General features: G+C 68.1%; 5 protein-coding genes across 10 annotated transcripts; 1 reads left to right on the forward strand and 4 right to left on the reverse strand.

The window, feature by feature from the left end:
- Positions 1–1,185: 1,185 nt before the first annotated feature.
- On the forward strand, positions 1,186–5,869 carry SHE (Src homology 2 domain containing E). The gene is made up of 6 exons (XM_054806663.1): positions 1,186–2,171; positions 2,840–2,966; positions 3,819–4,127; positions 4,597–4,747; positions 4,868–4,987; positions 5,373–5,869. The coding sequence occupies exons 1-6, from the start codon at positions 1,776–1,778 to the stop codon at positions 5,557–5,559; spliced, it is 1,290 nt and encodes a 429-aa protein (XP_054662638.1). The 5' UTR covers positions 1,186–1,775; the 3' UTR covers positions 5,560–5,869.
- Positions 5,870–6,833: 964 nt separating this feature from the next.
- IL6R (interleukin 6 receptor) lies at positions 6,834–10,478 on the reverse strand. Its single transcript, XM_054806524.1, has 10 exons — positions 10,294–10,478; positions 9,141–9,386; positions 8,932–9,055; positions 8,625–8,809; positions 8,373–8,533; positions 8,148–8,292; positions 8,022–8,065; positions 7,817–7,895; positions 7,613–7,721; positions 6,834–7,536 (listed from the first exon to the last, which is right to left on the reverse strand). Exons 1-10 carry the CDS (start codon positions 10,382–10,384, stop codon positions 7,347–7,349), a joined length of 1,374 nt encoding a protein of 457 aa, XP_054662499.1. The 5' UTR covers positions 10,385–10,478; the 3' UTR covers positions 6,834–7,346.
- A 115-nt stretch (positions 10,479–10,593) lies between these two features.
- Positions 10,594–21,205, reverse strand: ATP8B2 (ATPase phospholipid transporting 8B2). 5 transcript variants are annotated; one of them, XM_054806520.1, is made up of 27 exons: positions 21,042–21,205; positions 20,285–20,343; positions 19,444–19,557; positions 19,156–19,254; positions 18,927–18,988; positions 18,703–18,775; positions 18,263–18,333; positions 18,025–18,104; positions 17,643–17,801; positions 17,480–17,568; positions 17,209–17,405; positions 16,267–16,475; positions 16,021–16,064; positions 15,780–15,945; positions 15,514–15,702; positions 15,191–15,306; positions 14,872–15,036; positions 14,671–14,782; positions 14,424–14,529; positions 14,146–14,290; positions 13,875–14,058; positions 13,485–13,708; positions 13,058–13,141; positions 12,601–12,846; positions 12,318–12,456; positions 12,096–12,226; positions 10,594–12,000 (listed from the first exon to the last, which is right to left on the reverse strand). In XM_054806520.1, the coding sequence occupies exons 1-27, from the start codon at positions 21,070–21,072 to the stop codon at positions 11,701–11,703; spliced, it is 3,594 nt and encodes a 1,197-aa protein (XP_054662495.1). In that variant the 5' UTR covers positions 21,073–21,205; the 3' UTR covers positions 10,594–11,700. The 5 variants fall into 5 exon arrangements, with proteins under 5 accessions (XP_054662495.1, XP_054662496.1, XP_054662493.1 ...); XM_054806521.1 differs by lacking the exon at positions 21,042–21,205 and adding an exon at positions 20,830–20,935 and having other exon boundaries at positions 12,601–12,666; XM_054806518.1 differs by lacking the exon at positions 21,042–21,205 and adding an exon at positions 20,830–20,935.
- A 421-nt stretch (positions 21,206–21,626) lies between these two features.
- On the reverse strand, positions 21,627–23,597 carry AQP10 (aquaporin 10). The gene is made up of 6 exons (XM_054806277.1): positions 23,493–23,597; positions 22,670–22,796; positions 22,438–22,575; positions 22,227–22,345; positions 21,924–22,141; positions 21,627–21,852 (listed from the first exon to the last, which is right to left on the reverse strand). Exons 1-6 carry the CDS (start codon positions 23,595–23,597, stop codon positions 21,627–21,629), a joined length of 933 nt encoding a protein of 310 aa, XP_054662252.1.
- Positions 23,598–24,207: 610 nt separating this feature from the next.
- On the reverse strand, positions 24,208–26,462 carry HAX1 (HCLS1 associated protein X-1). Of its 2 annotated transcripts, none has more exons than XM_054806262.1 (8): positions 26,256–26,462; positions 25,606–25,820; positions 25,363–25,505; positions 25,211–25,256; positions 24,977–25,092; positions 24,710–24,860; positions 24,489–24,636; positions 24,208–24,352 (listed from the first exon to the last, which is right to left on the reverse strand). In XM_054806262.1, the coding sequence occupies exons 1-7, from the start codon at positions 26,402–26,404 to the stop codon at positions 24,518–24,520; spliced, it is 939 nt and encodes a 312-aa protein (XP_054662237.1). In that variant the 5' UTR covers positions 26,405–26,462; the 3' UTR covers positions 24,208–24,352; positions 24,489–24,517. The 2 variants fall into 2 exon arrangements, with proteins under 2 accessions (XP_054662237.1, XP_054662238.1); XM_054806263.1 differs by lacking the exon at positions 26,256–26,462 and adding an exon at positions 26,005–26,135.
- Positions 26,463–27,389: the final 927 nt, after the last annotated feature.

The following is a 27,389-nucleotide window of genomic DNA, read 5'->3' on the forward strand; positions in this document are numbered from 1 at the left end:
CCGAGATGGCGCTGCCTGCGCGTCTGTCCTGCTGTTTTGAGGCCCCTGTCAACATTAAGGGGAGATTTAAATCTGCAAACGAACCAGCACCTTTCACGTTAAGCTAACACCCAAGCTTACTGGCGGTGCCACGGAGCTTTCCTTGGCCTCCAGAAGGCAAAGCTGAAGCCGGCCGAGATCCCACGGCCAGTTTGGGCGCCAGCCTAGCAGCGGCGCCTCGCCACTGTGAGGCACATCCTGCCCTGCAGCGCTGCTGAGGAAATTGCCACCGCTTCCTACGGCGCTGGCGGTGACCCTGCGCTGCTGCTCCAGGCTGCCCAGCACCCCGGCACCTCCTTGCACCCAGACGGGGAGGGACACGGTGCTGGGGACCAGCCGATTCCGGGTCTGTTCTCCCAGCGGGTCCCCCCACAGCAGCATCACCCACCGTGCGTAGGAGCTGCTGGACCTTGGGTTCTCCGGCCCTCGCAAACCCCATCCTGGGGGCTGGGGGAAGCACCTTTACCTGCAAACCCCTGTTCCTCATCGCTTTCTGTTGTGCTGTTGCAAACGACTCAGTGAGCCCCCCCCCAGCCCGGCACCGCGCAGCCCAGCTGCCAACCTGCAGAGCTGAATCGCTGGGCTTGGCTGGGGTTTTCCGGCGAGGTTGGGTACAGCCAGCAGAAGTAGGTCTTCGCTGGCGTGGTGTGAACCACAGCGGCAGCGAGCGCATCGGGGCTGTGCGCCCCGTCGGGGTGTGCACAGGGGCTGTGCATGGCGGGGGGGGTGCGGGGGTCCGTACGTGGGGTCCACACGCAGGGGCTGTGCGGGGGTCTGTGCGTGAGGGTCCGTGTGGGGGAGCGTCTGTGGGGTGTACACACAGGGTCTTGACAGCCCCCCCCCCCATCAGCTGGGCGGGGTCCGTCCCTCCGTGTCCCCCCCCCGCCACCCTCGGGGGGCCGCGCAGCCCCCGGCAGCCTCCGGCCAGAGACCCCGGCCCGGGGAGGACGGAGCCGCCCGGCACTGCCCGGCGCCGGAGGGGCCGGCCGGGGCTCCCCGAGGCTGCCGGGGCCGGTGGCCGCCCGCCCGGCCGGTGCCGTGCCGTCCCCCGGGGCCGCCCCCTCCGGATCTGGGCGGGGAGCGCCGGCCCCGCCGCCCCTCCGGCTCCGTCCCGTCCCGCCGCCGCCGCATGGGGCCCCCCGGGCCGGCCTGACCCCCCCTGCAGCCCCGCCGCCCCCGGAGACGGGCCCCGCCGAGGAGCCGCGACGGGACCCACCGGCTGCCCGGTCCCGGCCGGACCCCCCGGAGCACGGAGAGACCCCCCCCCGGGCCCCTTCCCCGGGGGCAGAAGACCCTCCGAGCCGCCCCGGCCGAACCCCCCGGACGGCCGGCGAGACCCCCGCCCCCGACTCGTCCCATCGCTGGAACAGAGACCCCGGCCCGCTCCGCGCCCCCCCGGGACCCTTCCCCGGGGCCAGGGACCCCCGGGGAGACGCGGTCCCCTTCCCGGGCCGCGAGAACCGGCACCCCTGGGGACCCGCCAGCCGTCCCCGCGGGGGCGAAGGACGCCTGGAGCCCCCCGCCCGGACCGGGGGCGAAGGCCCCGGACCCCCTGCCCGCACCCCCCCCCTCCCCTCCCGGGCTGGCCCCCGGTCGCCGAGGGTCCCGCTCCCTGGGCTGGGGGTAGCCGGGCTGCCCCGTGCCCCCCCGGCTGAGCTGGCCCTGAGCCGGCGGGGTGGCCGTGGGGCATCGAGGAGCCCCGGGGGGGCTGCGGCACCCTGCCCCTCCCTGGCCCCATGGCGGCCAAGTGGTTCAAGGAGTTCCCCTCCAACCTGAAGACGGTTTCGGAGAGGGCTCGGCCGGGCAGCGGGAGCCTGGGCAAGAGCCGCAAGAATTCGGCTGCCGAGCTGGGGGGCTGCCGGGCCAGCCCGGGGGGTGGCAAGGAGGGGGGTGGCCGGCTGTCGCGGGACAATCTGCAGGGTCTGCTCCAGGCCGCTACTGGGAAGATGCGGAAGAACTCACGAGCGGAGGGGGGCGCGCCGGAGGGACCCCCCAAAACCTGTGGCACCTACATCAACCGCCTCATCAAGGTGGAGGCTCATGAGAAGAATGGGAAGGGGTACCCTGCCCCCCCGCCCGCCAGCCTGCCTGCCCCCGAGCAGGACAAGGGGAAGACCCCCAAGACGGAGACGGTAAGGGGGGGGAAACCAGGGAGGACTGGGGGGGGGGGCGGCACGCGGCACCGGCAGCTTTAACTTCTTTGGGCTCTGGCTCATTAGCCCAGCTAACCCCGGCCTTTCATCGCGCCCCGCTCTGCTGCCTTCAAGTCCTGTTCAAAGCTCCCTTCATCCCAAGTGCCCTTCATCTGCTGGGGATGGGGTGGGGTGGGGGGGCGCTGGCTGGGCCCCCTCGCTGCGTCCTGCCGTGTCTCATCCCTCCCTGACCCCGGCACTCGGCTGCTGGTTAAACAAAGGCTGACGTAAAGGTTTTCTGAGCAGCCGGACTTTCACCCCCACACAGCCCCGGGGGTGGCTGGGAGCCAGTTGGAGGGGGGGTGGGGGGGGGTGGGGTGGGGGGGGGGTGGGGTGTGACCCAAAAGGGTCCCCGAGCACCCCGCTCTCTCCAGGCTCCTCCCCACCACTGGGGCGCATAGCAATGGGCGCTGCCCCCACCCAAAGGTGTGACTGGGTGCACCCTCGTGGGGTTGTGGCATGGCTCCATTGGCCCCGGATGAGCTGCCGTCCTCCCCCGGGGACCCCAGTGTCCTGTCCCCTGCCTGGCTGGGCGCCCGTGCCCATGGGCACACCCAGTGGGACCCCCAGCAGTGCCCTGAGGCCAGTGGTGCCCGTCCCCTCCCCAGGTCATCATCCTGGAGGACTACGCCGACCCCTACGATGCCAAGCGCACCAAGGGGCAGCGGGATGCTGAGCGGCTGGGGGAAAACGACGGCTACATGGAGCCCTACGACGCCCAGCAGATGATCACAGGTACGTGCTGCGCCATGCCATGCTGTGCCGTGCCATGCCGTGCCATGCCATCCTGCAGCAGCGCGGCTGGCACCGCTCCCCAGCTGGGAGCGCGTGGCCGCCCTCAGAGCCGCCTGGCGCGGGAGGCTCCGGGAACAGGAAAGCCGCTTGCCGCTTCCTGCGGCTGCGTGGGGCCAGATAAGGAGCGGGCGCGAGGCCGGACGCTGACCCGTGCCCGCCGGCCCCTCGCCCGGTGCCACGACCTGCCGCCATCGCCTGATGGGTGCACGGGGACGGTGCGAAGTCCTCAGTGCCACCCGGCTGTCCTTGGCGGAGTGGGGGGACACAGCACCCCTGAGGGTCCCCCGCAGCCATGCCCCCCAACCAGCGACCCCCCGGCCAGCGCGGCGGCCGCCCAGCTGGCCAGAACAACAGGAACTGACTCGGCCGGAAGCTGGAAATAAAAGATTTGCTGCTGATGTTTTTTTTCCCGTGCGGGGCAGCCCAGGCTGTTTGGTGGAGCCCGGCGCCACGGCACGAAGCGGGGGCTGGTGGTGGTGGGGGGGGTGTTGAGCCCCCCGGGGTGGCCTCCCGTGGGGCTGAGCTCCAGTGCGGGGTGTAGCATCCTGCCGCACCGGCAGCCTCGGGGCTGCGACAGCAGGCCAGGCGCCACGAGGATGGGCCCCTTCCTGCTCCTGCTCCTCCAGAGCCAGTTCCCAATGGGCGTCCCCGGCATGGGGACCCTGGTGCACATCCCTCCTCCAAGGGCAGGTGGGGGGGGGGGGGGGGGGGGGGAGGTTTTTTTGTGTGTGTGTCTCAAGGGACACACAAGCCCCCCCCCCCCCCCCGACCCACTGTCCCTCTTCCCCACAGAAATCCGCCGTCGGGGCTCCAAGGACCCCCTGGTCAAAGCCATCCTGCTGCTGGACGGTCCTGGCGAGCCTGGGGAGGGGGGCGGCAAGGCGGAGCCGGCCAAGCGGCCCGGGGGCAAGGAGGTGGCAGGGAAGGGGCCCCAGCTCTATGACACCCCCTATGAGCCCGGGGAGGGGGTACCCGGGGGAACCCCAGAGCGCAGGGCAAGGGCCGGGGACGGGCGCCTGCCTGAGAACGACGAGCGCCCAGCGGGCGAGTATGAGCAGCCCTGGGAGTGGAAGAAGGAGCAGATCGTCAAAGCACTGTCAGGTAGGGGATGGGGACAGAGACGAGGACGGGGACAAAGAGACGGACTGGGATGGGAACAGACTTTTTAGTAGGGCCTGTAGCAATAGGACAAGGGGGGGGTTAAACTAAAAGAGAGGAGATTCAGACTAGATAGAAGGAAGTTTTTTAGGGTGAGGGTGGTGAGGCACCGGCACAGGGTGCCCAGAGAGGTGGTGGCTGCCCCATCCCTGGAAACATGCACAGTCAGGGTGGACAGGGCTTGGGGCAACCTGGTCTGGTTGAAGATGCCCCTGCTCATGGCGGGGGCGGTGGTGGGGACGGGGACAGCGATGGGGACACAGGTGGAGACAGGGATGGGACTGGGGACAGGACTGAGGACAGGGATGGGGATGGTGCTGAGGCTGGGGACAGGGGTTGGAGCTAGACGTGGGGATGAAAGTAGCATGGATGGGGCTTTGGGGGCTCATATCTTGTTCCACCCCCCCTCCAGTCCAGTTTGAGGGCTCGGAGCGCCCCAAGGAGGAGGCGCCACGGCAGCACCTACGTCAGAAGAGCTGGACCCCCAAGATGCTGAAGCCGGTGGGCGCTGAGCACGCCGAGGGGGAGCGGGTAGACCCTGCCCTGGCTCTGGAGAAGCAGCCGTGAGTCCTGAGGCCGAGCCACGTGCGGCAGCCGGGGCAGGAAACGGGGGGGGGGTTGAAGGGGGTGTCCAGGGCTTTGCCACCCCTCAGTGTCCCCTTGGCATCCCCCCCCCCCCGCAGCTGGTACCACGGGGCCATCACGCGGGCCGAGGCAGAGAGCCGGCTGCAGGCGTGCCGGGAGGCCGGCTACCTGGTGCGCACCAGCGAGACCGGCAGCGGCAAGTACTCCATCGCGCTCAAGTGAGTAGCCGAGCGGCCACGGACCGAGTCCCGGCCCCGGGGCGGGGGGGGGGGGGGGAATGCAGCGGCAGGAGCCCCTCCCAAGTTGTTTACACCAGAGCCCTGATGGGGTGGGAGCACCCAGGCCCCGGGGGGGGTGGCACCCCCCAAGCCGCGGGGGGACCCAGGCATCCTGGCGCAGCACTGGGGCGGGGGGGGCTGTGCGTCCCCCTCCCCGGCACATTGTCGGGAGCGCCGGTGGCGTTTCCTTCCTGAGGAAGCGGAGCCCCTGGAGCCGAAACAATCGGAGAGGGACGGGAACAAACAGGGGTGGATGCAGCCGCGGCCATGGGGCGGGCGGGCGCCGGGGGGCTGGCGGCACCGCTGACGCCCACCGACCGCCCAGGACCAGCCAGGGCTGCGTCCACATCATCGTGGCCCAGACCAAGGACAACAAGTACACGCTCAGCCAGGCCAGCGGCGCCTTTGCCAGCATCCCCGAGGTCGTGCACTACTACTCCACCGAGAAGCTGCCCTTCAAGGGGGCCGAGCACATGGCCCTGCTGCACCCTGTCCACTGCAAGCTGCATTAGCACCCGCTAATGCCCCCCCCCCAGACTGGCCCATGACCCCGGCGTGTGGGGAAGGGTCTGGCGGAGGACCCCTCGGTCACGTCCCCAGCCCTTACGGGGACCCTGCTCCTGCCTGGTGGCCGCTGCCCGCCGCTGGACTCCGGCCGGGCCGTGCTGCCCTATTGCTGGGACCGATCCTGCCCACCCTTTGCCGGAGCCGACCCGCTGCAGGGGCGGGGGGAGAATCCCCCCTCTGGCACCCGGGGTGGGGGGACGCAGCGAGACTGGGACGTGTAACAAAGGAGTAAAATAAACTTGTTGGCTGAGAAAAGGTGGGTGGTCCTGGGGGTGCAGTGGGGAAGGGATGGAGCTGGGGGGGGGCAGGGCTGGGGACTGCAAAGTGGAAGGGATGGGGCAGGATTGGGGCTGGGGTCTGCAATGGGCAAGGGATGGTGGTGGGGGTTGCGGAGGTGCAGGGATGGGGATGGGGCCCCCCAGGGTGCCAGGATAGATGGGTGCCCAGGGTGTGCGTGCTGGGGGGGGGGGGGCGTAGGAGACACCCGGCCCCTTCCCCACCCAGGGGGCTAGCTGCCAGGCTCCGCTCTGCTGGCAGCGGCGCTGCCTGAAACCAGGGTGGGTTTTCGAGGCTGGGGGCCATCAGGGCTGACCCCAGGATCCGGCCCCTCGCCCCCCCAGGGGTCACCTGCCTGCTTGGGAGGGCAGAAGCAGGTGACTCAACCCCAGACTTGTGCCAGCAGGAGCCACGCTGGTTTCGGGGGACAGGGGTACCGGGGCTCCCCCCACCCGCACATCTGCATCCTGCCAGGCTTTTTATAGAGCGGGGCTGGTTGGGGTGGGGGAACGTGGCGTCGCAAGGGTGCCCAAGCACCCGCTCCCCTTGCCCTGCGGTTTCCTGCCTGGGTGCAGCTGCAGCTCCCTGGGGTGTTGCACAACGCGGCACAGGGTGGGCTGCTGCCGCAGGCACTGCGTGGCACAGGGGGCACGGCCTGGGGGACGCTCATTGGCATGGGGGGGGACATGGCCCAGGGGGGCATGGCATGAGGTATGTGGCATGGCGGGGGGACACAGCCTGGGAGGCACTGGGTGACACAGGAGGGCACAGTGTGGGGTACGTGGCGTGGGTAGGGGGCAGAGCAAGGCACAGGGCGCATGGACTGGGGGTGCGCGGCCTCGAGTGAGGGGGGGCACAGCCCTGCCTCGCCCCCTCAGTCATTCCCAGGCGAGGGAGGCTGCAGCAACCCCTCCGTTACTCCCCCCCCAAAGTACCCACTCCGTTACAAATCCAAGGCCTTTATTTGAGACACGTTTTGCCCCATTTCCACCCCCACGTGCTTTAAAAATAAGCACCAGAGGGGCTGGGGCAGAGGGATGGGGCTGATCCAGCCAGCCCCCCTCTTGACACCCACGGTACTGGGTGGGGGGGGAGCTATGCCCTTCCCCTGGGGCCCCCAAAGCCATCCCCGTGGGCAGAGCCCAGCCCTGCTCCCACGCTCAGGCGCGGCCGTGCTTCCAGCGCCTTCACCCCGCTCACCCCAGCTTGGCCGCGGGCCTGGAGCTGGTGTCCTGGGACCCATCTTGGCAGCCCCCCCTGGTTTGGCTCGGTGCTGATCCCCCCTCCTCAGAGGCTGCTCCCAGACACGGGGCCTGGCCGGGGGCTTTCAGCACCCCCAGATGAAGTGTGTGTGGGGGGGCAGCTCCCAGGGTCACATCCCAACCCCGGGACCCCTCCCAGGGCCAGGGACCCCCCGTCTGAGCGGCGGGGGCCTGCCAGCACATCCAGCCGCCGGCTACTGCCTTGAGAAGAAATAGTCCAAGTTGGTGATGTGGAGAGCCCTGGGGGCCAGGGGCGCGGGGGGGAAGAGCAGGGGAGTCTCACTGTGCGGGGGGCTGGGGGGGGCCAGGGGCACCAGCACGTGCTGCCCCTCGCCCTCCGGCTTGGCGCCCGGCCGCCTGCCCATCCGCCACGTCTGCCTGTACCTGCGGGAGGGGAGAGTGGTCCAGGTCAGGGGGGGCAGGCGGAGCCCCCACAGTTCCTCCCCCCCGGGGCACTCACCTCACCACGATGGCAATGAAGAGGGCAATGCCCAGGAGCAGGCTCCCCCCGGCCACCAGGAAGGCATAGGGAGATGCCACCAAGCGGGCGCTGGCTTCTACGACAGCCCCTGCAGCAGAGGGGGGGGGGGACACGGGCTCATTGCGGGGAGAAGAAACCCGGGGGTCCTGGCCCCCCGCAGCCAACCCAGAGACCCCTCCTCACCATCAGTGCCATTAGCAGCATCTTCCCCAAAGAGCTCGGGGGGCAGCGTGACTCCGTAGCTGCCATCGTCCATGGGGAACTGCAAGAGAAGGTGGGGCGGGGGGGGGTGATGGGATAGGGCCTGGTGTCCCCTCGCCCCCACATGGGGACACAAGATCCAGCCGGGAGCGTGTCACGACCCCCCGGGGCTGAGGCCATGCCCTACCTCGGAGCTGAAGGGTCCCATTTCAGAGGTGAGGTCCCTGGGATCTGCAAGGTGAGGGGGGGACCCTGAGGCGGGGGGACCCTGAGGCTGAGCCCCCGGCCTCAGGGCCACATGGTCCCCTCTTACCTGTCCAGGGGGTGCCCACCGCCTCCCGGCTCCACTCGCTCCATGCACCGTGGCCAAACTCCTCCCGCGCCCGCACCTGCACCACGTGCCGCATCCCCCGCCAGGCGTCATGAATGTCCAGCCATGTCGTCATCACCTGGTCCACCTGGGGGGGAGCACGGGCGGCGTGGGGCTGGGGTAGCCCTGCCAGGGGGCAGCCCCATGCCGGGGAGGGGGGGGTCTCACCTCCGTGAAGGTCTGGGCAGGCTCAGGGCGGTAGCGGACCTGGAAGTGGAGCCAGTAGAAGCGGGGGTCCCAGGATGAGGGGTAGGACCAGTTGACCCGCAACCGTTGCGGCGCCTTCTCCAGTGCCTCCACCGTCACATTGAGGGGGGGGTCGGGCTTCACTGCCAGGAAAGGGGGGGGGCTCAGGGCCTGGCACCGCGCGCCCGCCGCTCATCCAGCCCTAGTGCCCGGCAAGAGGGGAGCGACACTCACGGACACTGCTGAGGGTTATGATCCTGTCCTCGCCGGCTGAGCCGCCGGCGCCGTTGTTGACGCATGTGGACACCACGAGGGGTTTGGTGTCGTCAGCGCCGGGTGGCACCTTCACCCGGCAAACAAATTTCCGTGCCTTGGAGAAGTAGCGGCACCGCTGCTCCGTGGCGTTCTCAGCTGTGAACCTGTGGGAACATGGCTTGGCTGAGGCTGCGGCATGCGGCCGGTGCCGGGGAAAGCGTCTGCGGGGAGGGACGGTAAAGTCCCCTGCACCCCATGCCGTGGTAGGTGCCAGGACGGCGCTCACCTCCGCTTCACCCAAAGCATCGCCTGCGTCCCTGGGGACGGCTTTGCCCGTAGCGGCCACTCGCACAGGACATCTTTGTCGTGGCTCCGCCGGTAGCAGAAGACCCGAGGAGTTTCAGGGGGTTCTGGAAGGCAGAGAGGTGCTGGGGAACGGGGCAGGCCGGACTGGGCGGTGCTGCGAGGGAAGCCCCCGCTCCAGCGCAGACCCACCTTCCACCAGTAGCCGCAGGGAGCGCAGCGGGCGGCCCCCCACGTAGCAGCTGTAGCGCCCCGAGTCCTCGTAGCGCAGCTGCCGCAGGAGCAGCGCGTTGCCCTCTGCCAGCCGCCGGCTGCGGCCCCCCGCCGCCCCCCGCTCCTCCACCTGCCAGGACACGGTGACGTTCGCTGGCCCCTCGTCCTGGCAGGTCAACGTGATGTTTGCTCCTGGACGTCTCACCACCGTGTCCCACGAGAGCCCTGGGGGGACGAGAGGGGGTCAGGCAATGGAGACGAGACCCCAGACCCCGCGGGTGTCCCTGGAGGAGGGGGGCACCCCACCATCTGCTCCCCATGCCCGGAGGCTGCCCCGTGTCAATATTTGCAGAAGGCACCGAGCCGGAACGAGCGGCAGCTCCTGCTGAGCTAACGATTCCCCACCGCCCCGGGCACCGGCCCCCGGGCACGCAGGATGCCCTGGCCCTGCCGCAGGGATGGCCACCGCAGCACCCGGCCACCGCAGCACCCGGCCAGGGCGCGAGTCGGGCGGCCGGCGGTGGGACCTGGCCGGGCAGCGTGGGGAGCGCAGAGCCGGGCTCCAGGAGAGCTGCGGGCTGGCTCTGGGGGTGCCGGGGGGGTCCCGGGGGTCCGGCGCTGGAGGGGTTAAGCGGCCGGGCTGGCCGGCGGCACGGGGCCAGGCCTGGGCTGGGGCCAGGGAGGCCGCCCGGGGCAGCTCTCCCGGCTCTGGCTGCAAAGGTCAACAGCCAGCACGGACCTGCTGGTTCCCGTCGGCTCCTGCTGCCGGGAACGCACCCAGCACCCAGTACACAGCACCCAGCACCCACCACGCAGCACCCAGCACCCACCCAGCCCCCAGTAGGCAGCCCCCAGCCCCAGCACCCCCCCGGGGTGCCCCGTACCCTGCCCGTCACCCCGGGCTCAGCGAAGCTCCGCCGGGGCGGGCAGGGAACCGTTCCCCCCCCACTCCCCGTGGCCCGGACCCGCGGGGCCCCGCTACCGGCAGAGGCATCCCCGAGCCCCCTCCCGAGCCCCGGGGCAGCCCCGCCGCGGGTGGGGTGTGTGTGTTTGTGTGGGGGGGGTGCTCCACCGGCAGGCTTCCGCCGCTCCCCCCCCCCCGCCCGTCCTGCCCGGTGCCGGTCGCACTCACCCGCGGGGCCGCAGGGCCCGGGACCGGCAGCGGCGGCAGCGGCGATGAGGAGCAGCGCGACGTGGAGCAACGGCCCCGGTGGCCGCGCCATGCACCCGCTCCCGGGCAGGAAAACATCGGCGGAGCCGCCGGTGGCGCGGCCAGTGCCCGCGGTTGTGAAACCCAGGCGGGGCGGCTCCGCGGCGGCAGCACGTGCGCCCGGGCGGGGCGGGGCCAGGCCGGCACCGGGGGGGGGTGGGGGGTGGAGGGGGGGTGATGGGGGGGGTATGCCGGGTCACGGCCGCCCCCTGCGACTCCCGGTGTCCCCCGGTGCCCGCTCCCCCCCGCAGGACACAGGACACGGCAGAAGCTGCTCAGAAGTTTGTGGGTTTTTTTTTTTTATAAAAAAGCTGGGGTTTGGGTATTTTTTTTTCTCTGTGGACCCATAAAATGATACAATTCTGCAATATAGAAACGTGTAATAAATTAGACGCCCTGATCCTCGCCCCCCCCCAACACAAAATAATCCCCAAACACCCCCAAAAATAGACTCCAGCCCGTGCCGAACCATTTCCTCTTTGGTATCAAGGAGAGCGGGACCCCGGGACCCCCCCAGAGACCCTCTGCTGGGGGGGGACACGGTGCCCACATGCACCCCCTGGGACACGGTCCGGTCCCCCGGAGCTGGCGAGGAGGAGGAGGAGGAGGGAGGAAGTGGAGAGCGAGGGTTGTGCAAGACCCCAGCGTGGGAGTGAATCACGGCGGCGTGCAAACACCCCTGCTTCCCGCAGAAAGCAGGAAGGAGCCAGGGAACGCTTCCCCTTTCCCACCCGGCACCCCGCCCGGGCACCCAAAGGTGGGGGGCTGGAGGACGGTGATCGCCCTCGCCCCCCGGCCCCGGTGCCTGCTCCCCGCTGCTCTCTCCAGAACCAGCCGACACTGAGAGAAACAAGTCGCTCTGTAAACTCGGAGGGGTTTTCCTTCCTTTTTTTTTTTGTGTGTGTTTTTTGTGGGTTTTTTTTGCTTTTTTTGCTTTTTTTCCCTTTTTTTATATAAAAAGAAGACACATGGGTGAGGGGCGAGGGAGGGGGCAGGGCACTGTCACAGCCCCTCCCCAGACCCCCACGCCTGCCCACGGCGGTGGCTCTGGCATGATACATTCACGTGTGATGGGGTATTTGCACTCTGTGGAGGTGAATACTGACAGAGGAGTGGCCGGGGGGCTGCTGGGGACAGCGTCCGTCCCAGGGACAAGAGTAGTTTTTTGGTTACACTGCGACAGTCCACGCTCCTCCAAACCTCAGCACCTGGGCCCGCACGGCCTCTGCTCCACCCCCCCAGGACCCCTTCCCCCAGGCCACGGTGAGAGAAGAGGGTGAGGGGGGGGGCCCCCCGGCTGCACAGGAGGGGACGTGACACCCCCCAGCCTCACACCTTGAGCATCTTGTCGGCCGTGCTGCTGGGGCTGCCGGCGGCGCTGCCGGCGGCGCTGCTGTCGCTGCCCTTCTTCTTGCGCAGGGTCTCAATCCAGCCAACGCTGGGGCGGGCGGTGAAGCTGGAGAGCGCCAGGGAGCTGAGCCGCATGTTCTTGCCTGACATGATGAGCTCGCCGAAACCCTCCTGGTGGGAGAAGGCGTAGCCGGAGCGGCGCGAGCCCACGCGCCCCACACGCCGCATGCACCGGTGCTGGGTCTTCTGCTTCTTCCGTACCAGCTGAGTGTAGCGCACCTGGGGACGCGGGCCGGGGGGGACAGACAGGGTCAGGGACCCACAGAACTGCCCGCAGGACTCTGCGTCCGCCCCCTGCGGCTACGTGCTCTCACCGTGTCTGAGAGTTCGGGTTTTAGGTCCAGCTTGAGGAAGCGAAAGGCCACGACAGGCATGATGCAGACCACGGTGGTGAGGGCGATGGTCAGCCAGACCGTGGGCTGGGCCAGCGTGTTCTGTGCATTACCTGGGGGCGGGAAGCGCGAGTCCAGGCAGGGTTTGGCCGGGCCAGCACCCTGCTGGGGTGGGGGGCATTGCTCAGCTCCCCTGGGACTCACCCACAAAGCGGAACTGGTTGGGAAACATCTGGAAGAGGCCGTCGCTGTGCATGGCGAAGAGGATGGCGAAGTAGGCGGCCAGGCTGCCCCAGATGAAGAAGTGATTGATGGCCGTCCAGAAGCCTGTGTCCAGCCCAATCTGGTGGGGAGAGGAAGGAGGAGGCAGGGCTCAGGGGACGGCCGCGGTGCTCCGAGCACGACCACGGGACAGGAGGGGACCCAAACCTTCACCTGCCCGTTGTGCTACAGCTGAGGGTCTGGGGCTAAGCAGCCGCATCCCTACCTGCACGCTGACGACAATCACGAGGGAGGTGGCGACGGTGACGGCAAACGACTGGTAGTCGGCCAGCTGGGCGCCATCGTCACGGGTGGCGTCAGCAAAAACGCCATAGGGGATGAAGAACATGAAGACAGAGGTGTAGATGCCCTGGGCGATGCAGATGAAGAACTCCCGCTTGTTGAAGAGCAGGTTCAACTGCCCGGGCTCGTAGAGTTTGGGGTACTCCATGCTCCGCTGCTCTGGCACGTCCTGGGGGCGCAGGGCACTCTGGGCACCTCCCTCCGGCCCCGGGCAGGCACAGCCCGTTTGCTGGGGCCAGTCCAGCCTTCACCGCCACCCACGGAGGGACAAGGACAGCCCAGCCCAGGCAGCCCTTCCTCCCGCAGGGTGGACCATGCAGGGGAGCCGAGCCAGCTCCTCAGGCACCCAGGGACCCCCCCTCACTGCCCCCCTGCCATACCTGGTCAAAGACGCCCATGGCGAGCACAGGCAGCGACGTGTAGACAATGTTGTAGAGCGTGATGAAGTATTGATCGTACACGGTCTGTATGGAACGGAGTGCTCAGGGGGACGTGAGACCTGCCTGCCCTGTACCCTCGCTGGCCCCTGCGCCCACAGCTGCAGGGACAAGAGAGCCGCCGCCAGCCCCCCATGGGTGCCCACCTCGAGCAGCGGGGGTGCTGCCGCTACTGCGTGGCAGCCCTGGCCAAACGGGCTCCTCGTACCCACCACATGCTGCCGCGCTCCAAAGGGATCCCAGGCTGTGCCTGCTGGTGCAGGATGAGGCCCCCGCAGGGAGCCTGGAGACCAGGGCATGCTTCTGAGCAGGGGGGGTCCCGCGGGAAAACCCTCCCCAACTCCGAGCGAGCAAGGAGCCAGCAACGCACCTGCGCCGAGAAGCCGCAGAAGAAGCCAAACCAGAAGTGGACCATGGTGAAGGCAAAGTTCTTGTAGAAGAAATAGCAGAGGAACTTGCACATGCGGAGGTAGGACCAGCGCCCGTGCACCAGGAGCAGGCGCTGCAGGAACTTGAACTGTGAGAAGGAGTAGTCGGAGGCCAGCACCGCCTGGATGCCCTCCTGCCCACTGATGCCCACCCCGATGTGGGCGGCTGTGGAGGGAAGAGACACGTGGAGTGAGGAGGGCTCTGCCGCTCTCCCCAGCGGGACTGCGTTCCTGCGGGGCACAGAGGGGCAAGGACAGAGGCTGGCATGGGCCCCGGGACGGTGCAAGGGGGAACCTGTCCCTCCTGCGGCTCCCCAGACCCCAGGACTTACTCTTGATCATGCTGACATCGTTGGCCCCATCCCCGATGGCCAGCGTCACAGCCTTCTTGTACTTCTTCACCAACTCCACCACCTGGGCTTTCTGCAAGGGCGTGACGCGGCAGCAGATGACGGCCTTGCAGGCACATGCCGTCTCCAGGAATTCCACCTCCATGTCAGCCTCCAGCGCGTGGGCCTGCGAGGAGAGCGGGGAGACAGTGGGGGGCACGGCCCACAGCCGGGCACGGTGCCCCATCCAGCCTGGCACTTCCAGGTCCCTTACCAGGCTATGCCCGTTGATGACCAGGGCATATTCGCCCGCGATGGCTTCCAGGACGGAGGTGAGCTTGGAGGAAGAGAGTTTCTCCTGGTAGGAGAAGCCATTGCCCATGGAGCGCGACGCATCCATCATCTTCTCCCGGGCTTTCCTGAGGAGAAAGAGAAGGGTCAGGGGGCCCCGATTCAGGGCACTTTCACATCCCCCAGCTCCCCCGTGCACAGCCGTACCCCATGCCGGCCCCCGCGCACCTCCTCCGCCCAGCCCTGCCCCCCGACCCTCACCTGAGCTCCTCTCGCACCTCCAGCACAGTGTGGCCCGTGACCACGAACACCTCCGTCATGTCGTCTGTCAGCATCTTGCAGGAGTAGCCGATGTTCACAGCCGTTTCTGGGGACGGGAAACCAGGGGCTAAGCCAGGGGCAGCTCAGGGGGGGAGCGTCTGTCCCATGCCCCCCAGGCAGGTGGGATCCAGCCCACGAGTGTCCTCGTCTCCAGCCAGCCCAGACCCCCACCCCAGCAATGCCTCACCCTGCTTGTCCCCCGTCAGCACCCAGATCTTGATGTTGGCCAGCGTCAGGATGGCAATGGTTTCGGGGACCCCCTGCTGCAGTTTGTCCTCGATGGCCGTGGCTCCGAGCAGCTGGGGGACCCAAACAAGCAGGAGGTCAGCAGGGACTGCCCCCCCTCCAGCTACCTCCTGCCCCCCCCGGTGCCCCCAGCCCCACGTACCATCATATCGTGCTCCACCTCGTCGTAGAGCCGAGCCAGGCGATCCTCACGGGCCTCGGGGGCACTGCCAGCTCGGTGCAGCCGCTCGGACCAGTCCTCATAGTAGCTCTCCTCCAGGTCTTTGTAGGCCAGCACCAGTGTTCGCAGCCCCTCGCCAGCGTATTCCTGCAAGCGGCTGGAGCTGGGTGCACAGGCAGACCCTGACGGTGGCCCCAGACCCTGATCTCCCCCCCAGGACAAGGGCACAAGCCAGGCTCTGAGCTTCTGGGCAGCCCCTCTTCCCTTCCCAGCCCTGCCCGCGGGACCCTGCCCCGCTCACGTTGAGGTGGTCGGTGGTGACATTGGTCAGGTCCTGGTTGATGGGGTGCAGGCGCTCCAGCAGGATGGTGTCAGCACCTTTGCAGTACAGACGGATCTTGCCCTCAGGGCTGCGGACTGCGGGGAGCAGGGGACAAGCTGCCTGGCTCAGGGGTGTAGGAGCAGGTCCCACTCCAGCCCCCAGCCGTGACTCCACACCGCCTCCACAGTCACATCGCCATCCGTGTGGGGCTGGTTCCCAGCACGCCGCACTGAGCCCCCACGCCCCAGTCCCACCGTGGCTCCCCCAGCCCCGCAGCCCCTGTGCCATGCCCAAGACCTCACCGATGACGGACATGCGCTTGCGGATGTTGTTGAAGTCCAGGATGGCCAGCAGTTGGTAGGTGATGGCTCGACCCAGCTCATGCACCGTGATGGTCTTGGGCGTGCGGGACCGGAACACAAAGCCGAAGTTTCTGGCAGCTGTGACCAGCGCTCCCTCATCTGGGGACTGAGCCTTGTAATACAGCTCCCCTGGGGACAGCACGGGGGGTCAGAGCCAACGCCGCGCCCCAGGCCGTGCCGGGACGACTCCTGCTCTCTGCACCTACCTTCACTCTTCTCCTCGGACATGACGGTGTGGCAGAGCGAGAGCAGGCGGAAGAACTCGTGCACGTGGGGGTCTCCCAGCTTGACGGCTTCCAGCAGGCTGGGGTCCCAGAACTGGAACCGTGGGTCCACCAGTGGGTTGAAGGAGAAGTCAACTGGCTCTGGCCTCTGGCAGGGGCAGAGATAGGGTTACCGCCCTGCGGCACGCGGCGCAGTCCCACAACAGCCCTGTGGCACCCCTACCTCTCCCAGCTCCGCCTTGTGACCCAGCACGTCCTGCACGTCACCTGTGAGGGGCACAGCGTTAACCAGGACAGGGACCCAATGCTGCTGCCCCACCAGCAGGTCCCCCCTGCTGTCCTGGGGCAGCAGCAGTCCCACAACTCTACGTCTGAGCCCCCTTTGTCCCCCAGCTGCCCCGAACGCCTCAAAGGGTCTGGCAGGAGGGGAGCTGGTACACCCAGCCCAGCCCCGGTGCCCGGTGCTCACCGTAGCTGTGCCCATTCACGGAGCACTTGCTGAAGACCATGATGTTCTGGGTGAGGGTGCCGGTCTTGTCGGAGAAGATGTACTCCACCTGCCCCAGCTCCTCATTGAGGGTGGTGGTGCGGGCCTCAGCTGGTGTCCGGCGCTTGGCACAGTACATCTTCTTGTCCCAGTTGATGAAGTAGCTGTGCCCGAGACGGATCACCTCCACGCTGCAGGGGGGGACAGCTGGGTGTCACCAGGGCAGGGCAGCACGCTCTGCTGAGCCAGTGACGGGCACACACGTGCCCACCCCAGACCCCCAAGCGCCTGGGGCACCCAGGCACCCAGGGTCCCCCCCCGTACTGCTTGCCAGCTCCCGTGCCCTTCCCTGGGGCTGGCCCGCGCCCGCTCCTACCAACAGCCACTGCCAAGCCTGGGCTGGGGACGTGGGGCCTGGCACCGAGGGGGCAGCCCGCGGGGCTCCCCGGGCATCTCACACACCTACGCGCCCCGAACCCCCTCCCCAGCCCCCAGGGCAGACAGCAATGAGCTAGTGGAAGGGGTGGGGGCGACACGTTCTTACCTCGGGGCTAAGGGTGACAGAACCCATGCTGGGGAACGAAAAGAGAGAGAAATTAAAAGAGAGAGAGAAGGGGACAGTGCAGGAGCCTGGGAGCTGCAGGAGGGCAGAGCAAAATAACCAGCATGCAGCCAGGGCAGGGAGAGATGAGCAGCCAGACAGACACAGCCGGGGGGGCCCCGAGGGACCTGTGGGGTCTCAGGTCTTGGGGGATTCCCGAGGGCAGACACGGCCCATCACCAGGAGAGCAGCCCGCGCCCACCTCACGCACACAGCTCTGCCCGTGGGTCTCCATCCCCGTCTCCCCTCCCCAGAGGGCACCCCTAATTCCTGGTGCCTGCCCCTCGCACGCCTCCAGCCCAGCCCCTCAGCCCCCGTCCTACCTCACGTAGAGCGAGATGGGCACCACAGTGTTGAGGATGATGATGTAGGACCAGAAGGAGAGGAAGCCGGAGAAGAAGGCACTGTGCACTCCCTCGTCCCAGGGCAGGTAGATCTGGAAGCAGACGCCCACCTCATGCTCCCAGATGGCATTGCCGATGGCCAGGATCACCCCCATGCACACCAGGAACCCGAAGATCTGGGAACAGGACGGGACATCAGAGCCCCAAGCGGGCCAGAGCCAGGGCTCCCTGGGATCTGCCTTCCGCGTACCCAGAGCACCAGCGTGTTCATCAGCCGATCGATGCTCGTCCGTTTGAACTTGGTCCGGCCACTGTTCTGCATCAGTTTCGTGTCGGGCCCTGGGGAGAGGGAAGGGCATCAGCGGGGCCTCTCCCCTCCGCGCCACGCAGTGACGGCAGCTGTCCCAGCCCACCTGCAAAGATGACGAGGCCAAAGCACCACTCGGTGTTGCGCAGGACACAGCCCCGCAGCAGCATGTTCTGGTTGCTCAGGGGGTACTTGTTCTCCTTCCAGTACAGCGTCCCGCCAAACTTGTCCAGCTTGTTGTTGGGGGGTTCACAAATCACCTCGCCTGGGTGCAGGGGATGGCTCAGCTGTAACACACCTTCTCCAGGTGGGCAGCTCCATCCCAGTGCTCCCAGCACCGTCCCCAGTGCCCCAGAGATCTGCTTCAAGCCACAGAACCACAACGCGGTGTGGATGGTCCCGGTCCCTCCAGGGTAAACCTGCGCCAGGTGATGGAGGAGGAAACCCAAGGGCTGCCCCATTGCAGAGGACCGGTTGCAGGCACTCACCGTCAAACTGAGCCAGCTTGCCGGTGTCACCCAGCTCCGAGGTGACAGGGATGGCCTGCCGCACCTTCATGTTGGTCTCTCTGCAGGCAAGGAGGTACCACGTGCGGGATTAGCGACAGGGAGGGCCTTCACAGATGCTCCCCGGTTTCAGGTCCCCAGCAGCTCCTGCCCTGCCTGCAGCCCGTTCTCACTCCTACCTCTCGACTTCCCCTGCCCGAGGTGAGCAGGGGCTACCTACCCATCCAGCTCCGCGGTCTCTATGTAGCACAACCCATGGGGTTCGCTGCTGGAGAGGAGGAGGAGGTCAGCCTGCCGGGAGAGACACGTGAAGGGTTGCGCTGACACTGGGGCTCCCCTGTGCCTCCCCCAAGGAAGCTCCTGGCCCTCAGATGACAGGGGCCAGCGGGGTCTCTGGAGCCACACGTCCTTAGCAGGGCACTGCCACCACCCTGGCCTGGCCACCGTCACCTGAAGGGCTCCCATCAGCCAAATCCCCAGAGCTCAAACACAGCTCAAACACTACAACTGAAATGCAACTTCCAGGCTGGAAAAGCCTCTGATGTCTCCACCCCAGGAGGTGATGGAGGAGCACAAAGGCAGAGCAGGCGCAGCACCATGCCGTGCTGCTGTCCCTGTGCCGCCCGGTCGGGACCGTGCTCGTCTTGGGGCCACACTCACCGCCACAAACTGGTTGTTCTCCAACTTGATGATGTCTCCGACACGGACATTCATCCACTGCTCCTGCCGGAGGCTGCAGAGGGACAGCAGAGTGGAGTTAGGTGGGAGCTGGCAGCATTGCTTCTCCCCTGACCCACTGCGCTCTGCCCCTGCCTGCAGCCCCGTGCCATGTCCCGCAGGCCCCCGCGCCCCCTCCCTGGCTGCCCCATCCCCGCGACACTCACACTCCGCTGATCAGCACCTGAGACTGCCGGTTGTTCACCTGGTTGTCACTTTTATGGCGGAACTGGGTGTGCAGGGGAAGAGACAGCAGCATCAGCCCCTCTGGGGACGGGGTCCTGCTTCCCTCCCCCTGAAAATGCCACGGTGCCGGGCACCGCACACCCACACCAGGGTCACAGCCCCAGCCCCAAGTCCCCATGCCCAGTGAGGGGTGTGTGGGGGACCACTCACATAGTCGTCGGTGGCATCTTTGACAGCTGTGATGGTTAAGACAAGAACCAAAGGCACGATGGTGGTGAACCAGGAGAGCGAAGAGATCTGCGGGATCAGCTGGGGACAGGGAGTGGGAGTTACAGGGGACCAGGCCAGCCCCAGGCCCATGCTACCCCTGCTCGAGGGTGCCAAACCCCCTGCTTCCCAGGGGCGGGACGTGCCCTGCGCCCTCCCGGCTGCCCAGCCAGGGAAGGACAGCGTGTGTGGGGAGGGGGCATCTGCCTCCCCGGGTCCCCCAGCACTCACCTGCAGGATGAGGAGGAAGAGGAAATAGGTGTTGGCCACTTCCTGGAACTGCTCGAAGAGGTTGACAGGCAGGAAGGTGACGATGTTGTACTTGGAGGTCTTGATGCAGTTGCTCTGGGGACGGATGGGGCAAGAAGGGCGTTCACGAGTTGCTGAGGCCCCGTGATTCCCCAGCATCGCTCTGGGGGCAGGGCTGCAGCTCACTGCACCCCTAATTTGGGAGCTCTGGACAGCAACCCAGACCTCCGGCTCTTGCCCCTGCTCTAACTCCATGACAGCTTCCCCGAGAAGCTGATTCCTTCACCTTGGTCACCAGCCAGCCCTCAGGGACTCCTCCGGCAGCAGCATCCAGAGCATCTGGGTGGCAGCACCGGGCCCCCTCAAGGGTCAGCCCAACCCAGACCCTCTGCTCTCCCCCCCAGGCGAGGCCGGGGCAGGGCTTGGCCTGGAGCAGCCAGAAATATCCTCCAGCTTGGAGGGGGAGGCCAAGGTGAGCAGTGCTCCTCCCGCCGGCAGCTCCGGAAGCTCTTCATGAGCCAGACACAAAACCCCACAGGGACCAGGCAGAGCTGGGGGGGGGGGTCAGGCCCTGGCAGAGGATGGGGGGGCTGCACCCCCCACAATGGGAGCGCACCGTGTCCCCCTCCAGACAGGCCACCCCCGCCCCAGTGCTCCATTGGTGTTTATGGCTCATCAGCACAATTTTCTCAGGGACAAACATCTATTTTTAGCCGTAATCCCCCCCTTCGCTGACCCAGAGGGTGACGCAGGCTCTGGCTCTCCAAACCTGCCGGAGCCGTGGGACGAGGCCCCAGGGACAGGGCTCGGCCACCCCACTCACCGCGTACTGGAACTTCTCGTTGTACTCCCGCGCGTTGGCTCGCACCCGCCTCTCCTCCTCTGCAACACAACGTACCTCATCAGCCTCACGCCCCTGCGCCCCAGACCTCCGCTCTGCACCCCACAGCTGGCCAGCCCTGCTCCCCTGCACCCCAAAAGCAAGCCCAGGAGCCGCAGACCCCCAGGGGAACAGGGAAACCCCCTGCCGTGTCAAGTGGCCCTGTGCTCCCCCAACACCAGGACCCACACTCCTGCACCCCCAGACCCTCAGCCCTCTTCTTCACCCGCAGACCCTCCAGCACTGCTTATCTGCACCCCCAGACCCTCAGCCCTGCACCCCCAGACCCCCAGCCCTGCTTAGCTGCACCCCCAGTTCTCCTGCCTTACTTCTTTGCAGTCCCAGCCCTGGATATCTGCACCCCCAGACCCTGCACCCCCAGACCCCTCGGGTCCTGCACCCCCGGGTCCTGCACCCCCAGACCCCTCCGGCGCGGCATCCCCGGCCCCTGCCCGGCCCCGCCGCAGGCCCGGCCGCCCCGCACCCACCCGCCCCGCCGGGGGCGCGGACCCGCGGCCACTTCCCGGGCATCTCCCGGGGCACCGTCACGGCTGCGGGGCCGCGGCGCGCCCCGGCGGCTTCATGTCGCGCTGCCGGTGCCCCGGCCCGGGCCCTCCCGCCCCGCCCCGCCGCGTTGCCGGGGCAACGGCCGCACCGGGGCCCACCGGGGCCTACCGGGACCCTGCCCCGCCCGGCTCACCTGGGGCCCGGCGGGCCGCGCACCGCTCCATGGCCCGCGGCCCCGCAGCCCATGGGTAGCGGGCGGGCGGCCGGGGCCGGGGCCGGGCCGGTGCCGGGGCCGCTGCGGCCCCGCTCCCGCTGCCGCGCCGCTGCCGCCGCCTCAGCGCCCCATGGCCGCGGCGGTGCCGGTCGGCGGCGGAAGTGATGGGGGGGCGGGGGGGGGGGCGGCGACCGGGAGCGACCGAACGCTGCCCCGGGGGGAAGGGGCGGCAGCGGGGGGTCCCGGGGGGGGGCAGCCTCGGGGGTCCCAGAGCACAACCGCGGGGGTCCTGGGCAGCAGGGCAGCCCGGGGGGTCCCAAGGCGCAGCCCCCCCCCCCCAGCGGAACACGCTCCTCAGGGCAGGGCCCCCACAGCCAGGCCTGGCCGGCTCTGCCCCCCCCCTCCCCGGGGGACGCTGCCTCCTCCTGTGCCCCCCCCGCGCCGCTGCTGTCCCCATGTCCAGACACAAGACACCCCAAGGACCCCAGGGCTCGTTTAATGGCGTGACTGGGACGGCGGCGAGGACCGCGCCACCCATGCGGGATGGCGGCAGGGTCCCTGGCGTCACTTCTTCTGGGGCAGCATCCCCCTGGTGTCCTTCTCCCCAGGTGACGTCTTGGCGTCTGGGGGCACGGCGACGTTGTCAAGGACCACGGAGTTCTGCTCGGCCGGTGGGTCACCCTCCTCCGCCGGGTGGTGGAAAGCCACGAGGAGCTGGTAAAGGGCTGAGCCCACAGTGGCCCCCAGCAGCGGTGCCACCACTGGCACCCACCACCACCCATTGCCCCTGCTGAGGACGGGGCACAGTAGGCAAGGGGTGACCCCTGCCACCCCCTACCTCGCCCCCTTCTCTCTACCCACCTGAAGACCTCCACGCCCCAACCCGCCACGAAGGTGAAGAGCCGGGGTCCAAAATCCCGTGCAGGGTTCATGGGGCAGCCGCAGTTGGAACCCATGGAGACCTCGATGGAGAACACCAGCAGGGCCACGGCCACCGGCTCCAGGCCCTTGGGGACCGCCTTGTTGCGGGTGTCCAGGATGGCCAGGATGCCCACAATCAGCAGCGCTGTGCCCATCACCTGTAGGGCCGGCACAGCAGCTCAGCGCCACAGGGATCTGCACAGCTGGAGCTGTCTGGGGGGGGGAGCTGACACCAGCACCCACCTGGTCCAAGAAGCCATTGGAGAGGGAGAGGTAGTCAGCGGGGTAGGTAGCAAAGATGGAGGCGGTTTCCCGGGGGCCGGAGGCGGCAAGGGTCCCATTGCTGTAGTGCCAGATAGCGTCTGCAGAGCGGAGGCAGAGCCGGTCCAGGAGCTCGGCTATGCTGGCACAGCTGGGGTCTTCCCCTGCCAGGCGCCCATCCGCCTCCCCGTACCGTAGTAGAGGGCGTAGACGGCTCCAGCGGACACGAAAGCTCCCAAGGTCTGCACGGCCACAAAGATGGGAAACTTCCACCAGGGAAACTGCTCCAGCAGGCACATGGCGAGGGAGAATGCCGGGTTCAGGTGGGCCCCTGCAACAGGGTGGGGAGAGGGGCTGGGAGTAGAGGGACCACGGGATATGGAGCTGGGGGGTGGCAGGAGCTGGGACCCCCTCCCCTGCCTCACCAGAGACTCCCCCTGCCGTGTGGATAGCCACCATGACAGCCAGGGCGCCCGCCAGGTAGGCGGTGAGGACGTTCCCCTTTGTACTGGAGCTGGTGACCATCTGTGCCGAGCCGCTCAAGGTGATCAGCTGGAGAAGAGGGGACATGGCTCCACCGTGGCCCCCTCAACCCCTCGCTGAGCCCCCCCCTCAGCTCCCCAGGGGCCACTGCCCCATCGTGCTGCAGCTACTGGCAGCATTAGCGCCGATCCCAGGGCAGCGAGGCGAGGGCTGCTCCCGTGCCTCTGCCTGCGCTGCCTCCACGGTTTGGCTCCTCCATCCCCTGGGCTCCAGCTTTGGGCACCGGATGGGGACAGGCAAGTTACCGGTCTCGCTTGTGGTTTTGACGGCAAGGTAAACAAATTATTAGCAATTAAGTAATCTGCTTCCCTGGGGAGATGGTGGGGAAGGGGTGCTGCAAGCGTGGCTGTAGCATCACCGTTCACTGTTGTGGGATGCAACCCAAAGCACGGCTCCAGAGCCCCAAACTTTGTCTGCTCCAAGGTGGGAGGCGTCAAGGCACGCGCTGCCCAGTGCCACTCCCTCCGGTGCCACATGGCAGCGCCTGCGCCCTTACTGCACTGCAGATGCCGCGGCGGAGGCCATACCACAACCGTGGGAGCAGGGTCCAAGCAGGAGGCCGGGCAGCACCAAGTCCCTCGGCAGGCATGGCGCAGCCCCAGACCCCACTACCGCCGGCAACGGACGGGCAGAGGAGCCCCTGGGACCCCTGGCACCTGCCACCATCCCGCAGTCAGCCCCAGCCCACCCACACGCCCCACTCACAATGAGCACAAAGACGGCCAGCAGCTCAGCCAGGCACTCCCGCACCAGCTGGTTCCGAATGCGGAGCAGAGCCTGGGCGCTCTTCAAGAAGGAAGCGGTGCCCATGGGGCCGGCTGGGAACGGGCAGCGGCAACAGCAGCGTTCGTGTCTCCGTCCCAGCACGATTTTATGATCCCCGGGGCTGGGGTGGGTGATAACACGCAGACTTTAAACCAATCAGGGCCACACCGCGGGGAGACGCCTGGCAGGGACCAGAGTCCCACCTGGGGCTGGGGACAGCGGTGCCTGGTGACGACAGTGTCCCCTGGTAGGGCCAGACCTGGCAGGAGCCCCCGAGGATCCCCAAGTGGCTGCGGGGAACCGAGACCCCGCTCAGGTGAGTTGGGACGGGCGATTCCCCTCCGGGGAGCCCCCCCTTTTCCCTGCCAGATCCCTGCCCAAGCCGCAACCACAGGCAGCGCTAATGAAGAGGCCTTGGAAAGGCTCCCGGGATGGGCCCTCGAGAGCAGCCCAGGGAAGGTTTGCACAGAGCCAGGCAGGCAGGAAACGGGAGAGGGAGGTGGGCAGGGAGCAGCGCAGGCACAGGGCCAGGGCCGAGGGGCCTGGCAGCTGCCTGCACCTGTGGGGCAGCCCCCCAGAGCCGTCCTGGCAGCCGTGCGGGTCCCTGCCTCTGAATCGGGGAGGTTCCAGCCTGAAAGAGCCTGGCAGGTCGCTGTTAGCATAAATAGACTTTATTGCTCTGTACACACGCATGCACGCACACACGCTCGGCCCCCGCGGGGGTCCCTGCAGCTCCGCAGCACCCCAGAAGGCAGGGAGCCCCCAGCCCAGGCATCAGCTCCCAGCAGGATTTGACCCATCTGCAACAAAAACAAGGTGGTGAGAAGAGGCTGCTGCCCAGAGCCCGCCCTGGATGAAGTCAGCAGGCCCAGCTCCCAAGCTGGCGTCCTTCCCCACGGCCCTGGGGTTCCCCCACCCTGCCCCCATCACACATACGGGGTGCTCAGCTGGGGGGGTGAGCACAGCTACCAGCTCGAGAACCAGCGTCGGAAGAAGCTGCCCAGCACGGATGAGGGGTCACTCAGGTTGGGAGCGTAGAGCTCGTCTTGCCGTGGCCACGTGCCCGCAAACTGCGCCAGCTCCCCTGGGAGAGCAGGGAGAGCGTGCTCAGAGAGGACCTGGCCCGCTCCCCTTACCCTCCTCAGCACCCCACTCACGGTCATCCATGTTGACCACCTCCTCCCGGTAGTCCTTGCTCTGCCCGTCCTCTTTGGTGGTGGTGATGAAGGCCTGGTCACCCCTCCGTCGGGTCACCGTTGTCTCCTGGCGGCCCTGGCTGTCCTGCACGGTCCGGCGCTCCTCCACCGCCTGTGCAGAGCACCGAGCCCTGAGAGACACCGCCACCCCAGGCTCTGCTCCTCGTGCCAGGAACAGCGTCCCCAGGTCACCCACAGCCCATCGCTGCGCCCACGGGGGACACTCACCCCATCAGGGAGAGTCACTTTGGTGACGGAGATGCTCTGGAAGTAAGAGTGGGACTCGGGCTCGTCCGGTCTCAGGATGGTCCCCAACCCAGCGGAGGAGACCTGGGAGTCCAGGTCTGTGGGGCAGATACGAGACGGTGACAGCAGCGTGGGGACGTGTCCCGACGGCTGCAGCAGCGCAGGCAGGCGGAGCAGGGAAGGCAGAGACCTCGCGGTCCCGCTCCTGGCACCCACCTTGGTCTTCCTTGAGGCCAGGAGGAGCCGGGCGAACGTCTTCCAGCTGCAAAAGGCAAAGCCACCAGTGAGGGGGAGGCAAAATGTGATAGCGACAGCAGACTCCGATGGCCGCCGCAGCTGAGCCCGTGTGAGGCAGAGCCCTCGCTCACCCCCAGGAAGGGTCTCCAGGGCCGGGCCGGGTCACTGGCGCGCTCGGGGTCCCCCAGGGACGCGCTGGGAGCGGGGCTGTCTGGGTGCTTCAGCATGGAGTCCCGCAGCGGCTGCCCCTCACTGGGGCCGGGCACGGGGGGCTCTGGGGAGCAAAAGGGGGGGCGGGTGAGACCGGGCCGCCCCAGGGGCTCCGTATCGGCCCCCCGGAGCCCCCGGCGGGGGCGGCCACTTCCCATGCCCACCGAAGGGCTGCGGGGGCCCGGCCCAGGCCCCCCCGAAGAAGCCCAGGAATTCGCCCACATCCCGGAACAGATCCTGGAAGGCGCCGCGGGACCCGCCGGGGCTGAAGCCGAAAGCGAAGTCCTGGGGGGGCTGCGCCAGGGACGGGCCGTCATCCTCCTCCTCCTCCTCCTCCTCTTCGTTCCACGCCGAGCCGCCGATGAGCGGGTCCCGGGGCCTGTGGGACCACGGCGCTGAGAGACCCCCGAGCCCGGGGCAACCGGCGGCCAGAGGACAACCGGGGACCGGGCCGGGACCCGCGGGGCCATACGGGGCTGAGGGGGGAAGGGGAACCCGGGGGGGAAGGGACACGGGGGGGCACCCGGGGGGGACCGACTCGGGGGGGGCCGGGGCCCCAGTACCTGCGTCGCCCCGGGAACCCGAAGAAGCCGCGAAACGCGTCGTAAAAGCTCATCGCGCTCCGAGCGCCGCCGCCCCCCGAGCACCCGGGGTCGCGCTGCCGTAAAGCGCCGGGTCGCGCGCAGCGCCGCAAAGCGCCGCCGGTGTCGCGAGGCGCCGCGGCCGAACGGGCGCGGCCTGGAGTGAAGGCGGATCCCCGCGGGCAGTTCGGGCGCCCGCCCCGCCCTGGTCCGGCCCCGGGGCCGTGTCCCACCTCGCAGATCCCCGCCAAAGGCTTTCCGTAGGCTGGAGCCTTTCCGTCCGGCCGCCGCAGGCCCGGGGCGGCTCTGGGGCCTCTCGCCTCGGCCGCCAGGCCCGAGCGGTCCTCGGGACCCCCGGGAGCCAGCGGGCTCCGGCCCACATCGCCCACCGGCCCCGGGCTCGTCCGTCCAGCTCCCGAGGCCGCCCGGGAGCGGCGGTCCCTGGCACTGCTGGCAGCCCCGAGGGCGGAGCCGTGTCCCGGGGTGAGGGGGGGGTCCCCCCTCGGGGCCGGGAGCTGCCCGGGCCGGCGGCCTCCGAAAGCCGTAGACGGTGGGGCAGGGCAGCTGGGGGACGCCGCAGTCGTGCTGGGCCGGCCGCGCTCCAAGGGGTCTCACGGAGGAGGCCGGGGGGGGGTCCCTGCACAGCACCCCGATGGGTGCTCTATCCTGCACCACCCAGGGGTCCGGCAGCCCCCCCCCCCGGTGCCCCCAGCTGAGCGCCATCCCACGACCCTCCCCCATTCTTCCACCGGGCCCCCAGAGCAGGGCTGGAGGCAGCAGGGACCCCCCAAGCCCTCGACCCCCGCTTACCTTGCAGCTCGGCCGCCCTCCGGCAGCAGCTCTGGGGCTCGAGGAGGGCGATGGGGAGCACAGGGCCAGCACCCGCTGCCGGGGCACCCGTGGCTTCCTGCTGCCCTCCCCGAGGCTGGGGACCCCCCACTCTGACAGCTAGCCCTTTCCCGAGGCAAGGAGGGCACCCCCAAACCTCAGAGGGAGCACCCAGAACAGGGGGAGCAGCTGTGTACAGAGAACTGGAGGGTGGGGGTCCCTGACCCAGAGAAGGGACAGGGAAAAGGCAAGTGACCTGGCCCTGTGCTAGGATCCTGGTGCCCAGTACCACAGCCGGGAAGAGGAAAAATCCACAAAAGGGGGTCAAAAAAAAAAAAAAAAAGAAGCTGGGGAAGGCTGGAGGGGGGCAAACCGCTTCCCCCCTTGCCCTGGGTCTCCCGCCCCCTGCACCAAAAATACGGAACCAGGCTGAGAAGGTAGCTATTAAAAAATACACACATCACTTTGTGATCTTTATTCTCTTTAGTAAATCACCCGCACAGGGGCTTCAGTTGAAGTGACCAGTTTGAACTGAAAAA

The sequence above is a fragment of the Grus americana genome, chromosome 29 (assembly GCF_028858705.1).
Source record: "Grus americana isolate bGruAme1 chromosome 29, bGruAme1.mat, whole genome shotgun sequence".
NCBI lineage: Eukaryota > Metazoa > Chordata > Aves > Gruiformes > Gruidae > Grus > Grus americana.